We start from the raw sequence: 10,347 nt of genomic DNA on the forward strand, positions 1-10,347 counted from the left end.
TTGTATTCTAAGTTTGGTGTTGCTATGCAACAAAAATTTGGTTCCCATATCTACTAGATACTTGCATCAATTCCAAGTGAAAGTGTCACACTAAGTTTGGTGTCCCACTTATCTTTTATGCAATGTATTGTGCTCACCTTCTTATGTTTGCAATCAAAATGTCTCTGTCTCTTGTGCCTTGATTGTTATCTTTAATTTTGCTTGCTTAAAACACATGTGCTACTAACATATCATTGTGTAAGACATTCATGATCCATCTTAGTCCCATAGCCATTGTTCTAATTGTTGCTTGAGGATGAGCAAGCATTCTGAGTTGGTATGGGAAGGAGAAGAATGGGAGGAAAATGACAACAATAGTGAAGATGAACTACAAGGTTGTAGAGTTCCTTTTCTTCTCATTTATTTCCAGCACTTAAATTTCATGATTGTCTTTATCTTCTCTGTTTACATGTGTGTATGAATAAAGCATAGCTTGAATCTTTATTTGTAACATGGTGCTGTACCATTATGACTACCAACTTGAGTTTTGTGAGTTCAAAAGCAATAAAACATTATGATCATAAACAAACAAGGAATTGAAGAAGAATTTAGCATGTGCATACAAGTATTGGAAAGCTAATATGATTAATTGTTGCTCAATTGCATTGGATTTTATTTAATTGAAGTTTTTCATCTAGTACATTTTGTGAAATCTTTTGAAATCATGAAAACCTTGAAGAAGCAAATACAATTAAAGCAAGAAAAGAAAAAGGGAAAGAATGAGAAAGCTGAAGGCTCTGAGTACCAATGGCAATTTATTTGCTAAGTGCTTGTGGTGTTTATGTATCAAGCCAAATGCTTGAAAACAAAACACTTAGAAGTCAAGGCTAGGCTCAAGTGCAAAAGCACTCCCTCAAAGCTCAAGGTTCTGAGCATCAATGATTAGAGAGTCAAGAAAAGAAAAGAAAAATGAGCTTAATGAAGTCCTCTAATTAAATGCTTGTGGTGCTTATGTATCAAGTGGTAATACTTGAAAACAAAGCATTTAGAAGTCGTGGCTTTGTTATTAACTCATGGGGCAAAGCACCCAAAAGGAGAAGCTAATAAAAAAAAAATCAAAAGCTTGTTTCAAGGAAGAAATATAAGAGAAAATTTTCATAAATTGAGCTAGATAGAAGCATTAATCAATTACATCCCTTTTGTGATTGTAGCATGCATAGAAAACTAGCTTGCCATGAACATTAACTTGCTATTCTTCTTACCTTGGATTGTCAATCTTTATTGCATGATTCTTTTCTTGCTTGGAGACAAGCAAGGTTTAAGTTTGATGTTGTGATGACATGTCATGTTTTTCTATGCTTTTTCATACAAGAAATTGATGATTTATGCTTAAATATTGAATGCTTTTGTGCTTAAATGGTATATTTTTTTGGTCTTTTGATTTTATAAATTTTGTAGGAAATAAGTGGAAAAAGAAGCAAAATGACACAAAATAAGCTAAAAAAAAGAAAAGATGAATTTTGGACACATTTTGAAATTGAGGCACACTTTGGAATCTTAGGCCACGCCTTTAAAAACGTGGCCCATGACCATGAAACCTACACTTTGGAGCCTTAGGCCACGCTTTTAAAAGTGTGGCCCATGACCAAATTAAAGAAGGAAGCAACCAGCACGCACACTGCCCTGCTCTTGCCAAGGGCAGGGCAGAATCATGATCAAACAAAGTGAGGTTGGAGCAAATTTTCGCTAAGTTAAAATCTGGCCGCTCACAGCATGACCATGCCTACTTCAAAGGGCAATAACTTGAGCTACAGATGTCCGATTGATGTGCTTCCAATTGCGTTAGAAAGCTGACATTCATAGCTTTCCAACGATATATAGCAATCCATATTTGGCGTACAATTGAGGCATGAGTGAAAGGCATATTTAAGGGCAAAAAATAAGCAAAAATAAACCAAAGTGCTTCCACCAAGGTTCGAAGCTGGAGCCTCACTCCAAAGCAAAGTAGCGCTCATTATTCTGCTCTGCCCTCTTGGAGAGCAGGGCAATGTCGTGCTCTTCTTGAAGAAAATCCAAGAAAAATCAACTCCAAGTGCCACCTGTGGGTTTCGAACCAAGCACCTAAGGGGAGTAAGGAGCGCAGCACTTGACACGGACAGAAGGCACACCATGACACCACTGCCCTGCTCTCCCCAAGGGCAGGGCAGCATCCTGATGCTTCCAAGCCTTGGCACGCAAATTGGATACCCACACAAAGCTTCATTGCTCTGCTCTCCACAGGAGCAGAGCAGCCTCCTGGGAGCAACATGGGCCAAAATTCAACCAAAATTTCATTTAAATTCAATTCCTCTCCAAATTGAATCAAGGCCAACCAAACCCATTTCTCCTCAAATCCAAAGCAAGCAAAGCCCACTCAACATGACTCAAAGGCACACAGAGAAGCTAGATTAGAAATTTCATTTTTGTGAATTTGTTTTTAATTTCAATTTCATTTTATTTTCATTTTATAAAAAGCCTATATAAAGGCATCACTCTCATTTCAGAGAGGAGAGCTGAATTAGGAGGCTTGCTCCATTAGGGAGTAGTAGTAGTTTAATCTTTCTGCAAAATTCAAATTTCATTTGCTGTTTTAAATCTTCTTCTTCTGCAACTTTAGCTTTTCTTTTTTGGATCTTGAATTGAGGTTGAAGAGCTCCATTGATTCAAATTCTGAGAATCATCTTCCACTCTTCCTCTCAATTGATCTAAGGATTGGGTTTTAATCTTCTCTGCTATTTTTAAACCTCATTTTCTTCTGCAATATATTTTCTGACTTAGCAAAGGAGAATTGAGATCAAGATTTGCTTCCTGAGTTCATTGCTCTTCTTGGATCCTCAAATTCTCTTTTAGATTTTACAATTGAGCTAAGTTTCTTTCTGTCTTGTTCTTCAAGTAATTTTTCATTTCTGTTTGAATCTGCTGCACTTACTTCATCTTTTACTTCTTTGCTTGATTGCACTTTACATTTTCTTGTTGAAGTTTTAATTCCCAGCACCCAATCCCCTTTACTTTTCATGCAATTTAATTTTCTTGCAATTTAAGTTTCAGTTCTTTTACTTTCTTGCTCTTTAAGTTTTCTGCCCATTTACATTCTGCAACTTTATCATTCCTGCAATTTACTTTCTGTTGATCAACTTCACATAATTCACTTCAATGTTAGCTTGACTAAACTAATCACCCACTAAAGTTGCTTGATCCATCAATCCCTGTGGGATCGACCTCACTCTTGTGAGTGATTACTACTTGATGCGACCCGGTATACTTGCCGGTTGGATTTGTGTGTTGGAAAATTCGTTTTCCGCAAAAACACCATCAACAAGTAGGCAAGATGACAGTGAGCATTCAAGACATTAGGCTCAATAACATAGACCTAAGCAATGAAAATTAAATGCATAATTGAAAATCCTAAGCTACCATGGAAGCATGTTCTATTTCATACATGATTTTCCTTATTTAAAGCTTTGAAAAAGAAGGTAAACTAAGAAGGAACTTCACCACCTTTCACTTGTTGGCCTGCTCATTCTCTTCTGCTCCCTTGCCCTCTTGAAGTTTACTTTGTCTATTTGTGCTTTCCCTCATTCGGTTCATTCTGGCTATCTTCCAATCCTCCAGTGCCTTTCTGACAGATTCATGACTGTTCTATACTTTCGCGCTCCACTCGTGCTAACTCATCTTTTACATCTTCATATTTTGTTATTCCAGGATGCAAAACATGCAGTTGTCTGACTAGGTATCCAAGCCTGGCTTGGGTATTCACATGATGCCCAGCCTCACTCAGGTAAACACCTTCCGAAAATGCTCTATGCTCATCAAAAAGATCTGCTTATTCTCTTTGTATTCGATGCATCTCATGGATGTATGCACCTTGATGTGCTTGAATGTTTGTTAGCCTTTGGATGGCTTCTTGTTGTTGATCTTGTTTTTGACTCAGGTTGTGGAAGGATTTACTCCATTGTCTCCCTTGTTCCAATTGCTGATCCATCAATTGTTTTTGCCATTCCTTTTGCTGGTCCATCCATCTAGAGACTGATCCTTCTTGGCGGTCCATTAATTGCATTTGAAACTCCTTATGTGCCTCTTAATTTTCCATGCATTGCCTGGATAAGGCATCGATAGCCTCTTGCAGTTGGTACATGCTTAAGGTGGATGGGGGTTGCTCTTGTGGAGGTTGTTCTTCTTCGGTTTGAAGGGCTGGCCTCTTTCGTACCCTCCGTGGAGGTAGTGGAGCTGCAGCTACATGCATCCGACGATAAGTGATTGAAAGACCAACTGTTATCCACACGGGGTTCACATCCTCGAATATCACCCTGGCCAGTCTGAAAAGAAGAAAAATAGTGCTGGGATAGCCCAACTTTCCTCTAAAATCACTCTTCTCAGCAAACTTCCGAATGCCTTGGGCTATGATTTCATGAACCTTGATCTCTCCTCCTTTCATTATACATTGTAACATCGTTGCTCTCTTGAGATTTACCTCTGAGTTGTTTTCGGCTGGGAGGATGGATCTCCTTACAATTTCAAACCAACCTTTAGCCTCTGGGAGGAGATCTTCTCTTTTTATAAATTTGGGTTTTCTCTTGGGACCTCTTTCCCAATCGGCTCCTAGCACACATATATCTTGTATAATCTGGTCGTAATTGGGAGGTTTGTCCATTTTTGAGTGATAGCTCTCCTCTTCAAAAGAAATGCTTCTCAACTTCAGCACTCTCATGATAGTCATAGGACTAAAATCCTCCATGACCCCTCTCACAAAACTTGTGTATGAGTCATCCGCCTTGTCTTGCCTAACTGTATTTGCATAGAACTCTCTTACTAGAGTTGCATTCACCCTTGTGATCGGATCGGTAAGGAGCTCCCAGCGACGTTGCTCCACCTTCTCTATGATCTCCGGACACTCGGTTTTTGTTACTTGGAAGCCATGATTTCTTTGTCAGCCATCCACCCATATTGAAGTGCATGATGAAATGTTCTAAACCGCACTTCATCAAAAGGAGGATGTTCTATGGGTCCCTTTCCTTTTTGTCTCTTGGAGCTTGATGATGCCATGTAAGATAGTTGCTATGTTGGTTATTCTCAAGATGGCTATGAGGGTGTATGTGAAGCTTTGGTGAGGAGTGATGTGTGTAGTGTGTGTAGAACCGAAAGGAGAGAGTGAGAATGGTGAGTATAAGTGTGTATGGAGGGGTTGTGTGAAGAAGTTTAAATAGGAAAATGGCAATTAATTGAAGGGTGTGGATTGATGATGGTGTTTGATAGTGGACGGTTGGGGTTTTAGGATTGAAGGAGCACAAGGATCAGCTCCTTTATGGGAGTCTTGATTTGGTCTCCAAAGCCATCCATTCCCAATGTTGCATGGCAACACTTCCAAGGACATTCCCTATGAGGACAAGTGTGAGATTCCCTTGGTGTAGTGGCCGAACCTCTTGTCCTATCAAGTACCATCAATGTCCTTTTTGATTCCCTATATATGACAAAGAGAGAATGTGAAGATTAGTTGTACAATTGGTGGGAAAATTCGAAAAGTGAACTAACGAAGCAAAAATCTCTCTCCTCTCTCTTTTTTTTTTTAGAAGAAGAAACTCAACTAATTGTTAAGCTTCTCAAGCATGCACGTTAGCACACCAAACTTGTTTGTGATCCTATGGTACAACAAGTTTGGGACATAAATCTTTCTCATAGAGTGTGTTCAAACCTTAATTGATGTGTTTGAACACCAAACTTATCATGTACTATACGTTGCATCTGGAGGAACTTTATATTAGTTGTCAAAGTTGGATTGAGATTCCATGGAAATTGTTTGGTTGCTCTTGTTAGAAATTTAAGAAAGAGAGAGTTATAGAACATGGGTTGCCTCCCATGAAGCGCTTCTTTAGCGTCACTAGCTTGACGTTTGGTTCTTTGTCAAGGTGGTTGATAGTGCTTGAAGTCCTCTCCTCTTGCAGTGAATCTATATCCGTTAGCTTTGTTGACGAGCTCCAGATGCTCTAAGGATAAGATTTTATTGATAGTATACGCAGGAGGTAGCTGAGATGGAATAGTGGGTAGGTGAGGTGGTATAGATGGAAAGTATGTAGAAATAACTTCATCACCTGGTGAGAAATTGTCTATAGGAATTTTCTTATTTCTCCATCCCTTTGGAATTCTTTTCCTTGTTTCCATTGATGTTTTCTTGTTTTCTATGGATTCTTTCTCTAGGGAATTCTTGTTATTGATCTTACATGACTCTGGTGGGTCTGGTTCCTGTTGGATCACCTTTGAACATGGTTCTTTCTGACTATATGGCTTCTCAACCAATGGGGCTTCCAATTGTGTTGTTTGTGCTTCCTCGTTTGGCTCTTCTATCATCTTATTGTCTTTGTGATCTGCTCCTTGTGAGAGGTTGTAAACATTGAAAGCGAGCTGCTCATCATGTATTCTCAGTACTAACTCTCCTCGTTCTACATCTATGAGTGCTCTAGCTGTGGCTAGAAAGGGTCTTCCCAGAATGATGGGGTAAATAGGATTCTCATCCATTTCCAAAACAACAAAATCTGTGGGGAGATAGTAGCTCCCAACCTTCACCAGCACATTTTCAACTACTCCTACTGCTTGTTTTTGGGTTTTGTCCGCCAATCTGATAATTACATCAGTAGGAGTTAGTTCATTGATTTGGAGCTTCTTCATGAGGGAGAGAGGCATTAAGTTGATGCTTGCTCCCAAGTCACAAAGTTCTTTGTCAATCATTGTTTCTCCTATGGCACAAGGAATGTGGAAGCTTTCTGGATCCTCCTTCTTTATGGGTGATCCTGGTTGAATGAGAGCACTACAATCTCTGTTCATCTTGATTGTTTGTCCACCCTTCAATGAACTTTTTCTGGCTAGTAGCTCCTTTATATACTTGATGTAGAAGGGCATCTGCTGGAGGGCTTTAATGAAGGGTATATTTACATCTAAAGATGCAAACATATCAAGAAACCTTGAGTACATTCTCCTTGCTACACCACCTTTAAGCCTGTGGGGAAAGGGTGCATATGGGTTTAATGCCTCCTTTTTCTTTAGCTCTTCCTTGGATGTGAGTGGAGTTGCACAGCTTCCTTCCTCTTGACTTTCCTGTTGGTTATTTTGGAGGTGTTCTACTCCATTCATACTTCCCTCATCACTTGTGGTTATCATTTTGCATTCTTCCCATCTCACTTTCTTTGGTTCTCCTCTTGGATTCTTCTCTGTATCACTGGGGAATCCATCAGTGGGTTTGGAAAATTGTTGAGATAGATAGCCTACTTGGGACTCCAATCTCTTGATGTTTTCTGCTTGATTCTTGATGTTGGCTCGCACTTCTTCCTTAAACACCTTGTTGTCTTGGACTTCTCTGCACATGTTTTCAAGTAGAGCCTCAATCTTTGAAAGCCTATCATCTGTGGATGATGGTGGGTTGAGATTAGGTGGTTGAGAAGGTTGGTTAGATGGATGTTGGTAATATCTCTGTGAGGTATTTTGATGAGTGGCATTGTTGTTGGAGTTGAAGTTGGAACGTCTCGGATCTTGTCCTTGGTCTTGTTGGTTTCCCCATCCAAAGTTGGGGTGATTTCTCCATCCAGAGTTGTATGTTTTAGAGTAAGGATCATGGACTTGTCTAGGTGAATTTCCCACATAGTTGGCTTGCTCCCAGTCACCTTCTTCTCCTATGTTTACTCCTTCATGAGTTGGTGATAAGGTGATGGCTGCTGCAACTTGGTTCTCTTCCACCTTCTTGGTAAGATCTACTAGCTGCTTGGTGATCATCTTGTTTTGGGCTAACAGTGCATCCATGTGGTTTAGCTCCATTACTCCTCTAGTGTTACTTCTTTCAGAGGCATAGAAGTAGTCATTCTCAGCAACTGTTTCAATGACATCTATGGCTTCTTCAACTGTTTTCTTCTTGTTTTAAGAACCTCCTGATGAATGATCTACAGCCTTCTTTGACTCATAGGAAAGACCTTCATAGAAGATGTGAAGTTAAACCCACTCATTAAACATCTCTAGTGGGCATCTCCTTGTCAAGTCTTTGAATCTCTCCCATACTTCATAAAGTGTCTCACCATCTTGCTGCCTGAAAGTCTGCACCTCAGTTCTTAGCCTATTAATCTTTTGAAGAGGATAAAATCTTGCTAAAAACTTAATCTTTTGAGGAGGATAAAATCTTGCTAAAAACTTGTTCACTACCTCCTCCCAATCTGTCAGGCTTTCTTTTGGGAAGGATTCAAGCCACTTTGTTGCCTTGTTCCTGAGTGAAAAGGGGAACAAGAGCAACCTATAGACATCCGGGTGGACTCCATTTGTCTTCACTGTGTCACAAATTCTCAAGAAGGTGGTCAAGTATTGGTTAGGGTCTTCTTGAGCACCTCCTCCAAATGAGCAATTATTTTGCACCAAAGTGATGAGCTGAGGTTTTAGCTCGAAATTGTTGGCATGTATGGTGGGCTTCTGAATGCTGCTTCCACAGTTTCCTGGATTAGGATTGATATAGGATCCTAAGACCCTCCTTTCATGCCCAACCCGGTTTGCATGGCCTTCTCTGGCATGATTATGAGCTTCTTCTTCATGATTGTTCTCCAAATTCTCTTCCATGTTGGGTTCAAAATACTCTTCCTCTTTCTCAGCACCAACAATTCTTTTTCTTCTTGCTTCCCTTTTTCGTCTCCAAAGGGTTCTCTCAGGTTCTGAATCAAAGGATGTTGAGATTCCTTCTCTTCTCCCTGTCATACAACAAACAGAATGCACAACAGGAGATATAGTGAAGCCAATTTTTGTTAGAATGATTGTTAGTGTGAGTGATGCAATTTATCAAACAGTTAGTGGGTTAGTGAGCTGAATTATGATAAACTAAGAAAAGAGAACAGAAATTAGAGAGGGTATAGGGGGTGAGGAAGAAATTAAAAACAAACTAAGGTAAATTACTGAATATAGAAAAGAATAACGAAAAGAAAAAAAATGCTCAATCTAGTGATCTTCTAGCTTAATCATTGTTGATTCAAAATCAATCCCCGGCAACGGCGCCATAAACTTGATGCATGGAAATTTGTCTCTCAACAAATTTTTCTTCGGCAAGTATACCGAATTATCGTCAAGTAAAACTCACTATAGAGTGAGGTCGAATCCCACAAGGATTGATTGGTCAAGCAACTTTAGTTAAAAGAATATGCTAGTTGAGCTACACAGAATTTAGATTAAGATGCAGAAATTTAAATGACTAGAAAGTAAATAGCAGAAATTAAAGTGCAGAATCTTAAATGGGGAATTGGGGTAATACTCATAAAAGTAAATGGCAGAAATTAAAGAGAATGGGTAAGATCAGAAATGGGGAGATCATTGGGTTTAGGAGATGTTGCAATTCTCCAGATCAAGTTCATTCTCATCTCTTCCTCAATCAATGCATTCATTGATCTCCTTGGCAATCTTAAGTGATTGAATCCCAATTCCTTGGTAATCCAATCTCTCAAATCTTGATCAATAGCCAATTCCTTGGTCAATTGCTCATGAGAAGAGATGAAGTATGGTCACTGATTATACCACATACATTTCCCAATTCAAGTATTGAGGGGATTATAGTCACATATCCATCCCAACCCAAATTGGTCCAGCATGAGAAAGCAATTCTAGCATGATCTCTTCATTCCTCTTCCAAGGTTCCGAAGAGATCCAATTATGGAGAGTTTCTTTTCCAAGATAACTAACCAATTGAATTAAGATTGAAAGCTTTCTAGCAAAATCAAGAGAAAAGATAGAAGAAGAAGAATGAAAACTAATATTGATCCATCAAATTTAGAAGTCTTAACGTGACTTCTAACGTTCCTTCTCAATTCTTGGCCAACGTTAATGGGACTCACTTTTTCCATTAACGTTGTCTTGTGCCCCTTTTCGCAAACATTAATGGGAATCACTTTTCCCATTAACGTTGCTTGCCTTTTGCCCCCCTACGTTAGGTCTTACGTTAGCTTAGCTAACGTAGCTCTTAACGTGGTATCACATTCGAGAGCGTTAGTGACACTCACCTTTGTCACTAACGCTCTAATTACCTTAATCCCCTACATTAGAACCCACGTTAACTAAGTTAACGTGGCTCTTAACGTAGTAATGAAGCCATCTTCCAACGTTAGTGACAAAAGTGAGTGTCACTAACGTTGGTTCTTTGAACCCCACTCCACGTTAACTTTCATGTTAACAATCTTAACGTGAGAGTTAACATAGGCAATGCAAATGATCCAATGTTAGTGACAAAAGTGAGTGTCACTAACGTTGGCATTGTTGATCCTCGTCCACGTTAGAGTTCACGTTAACTTAGTTAACGTGACTCTTAACGTGGGGCATTATCTA

General features: G+C 39.4%; 1 protein-coding gene across 1 annotated transcript in view; it reads left to right on the forward strand.

The window, feature by feature from the left end:
- LOC107484163 (1,4-alpha-glucan-branching enzyme 1, chloroplastic/amyloplastic-like) overlaps positions 1 to 3,744 on the forward strand; it is a 12,243-nt gene extending 8,499 nt beyond the window's left edge. The window contains exon 6 of the mRNA XM_021141793.2: positions 3,721 to 3,744. Within this exon, the coding sequence (XP_020997452.2) occupies positions 3,721 to 3,744 (24 nt within the window). The remainder of the gene's footprint in view (positions 1 to 3,720) is intronic.
- The last annotated feature ends 6,603 nt before the right edge of the window (positions 3,745 to 10,347 follow it).

Source organism: Arachis duranensis, chromosome 4 (genome assembly GCF_000817695.3).
Source record: "Arachis duranensis cultivar V14167 chromosome 4, aradu.V14167.gnm2.J7QH, whole genome shotgun sequence".
NCBI classification, from domain to species: Eukaryota; Viridiplantae; Streptophyta; class Magnoliopsida; order Fabales; family Fabaceae; genus Arachis; species Arachis duranensis.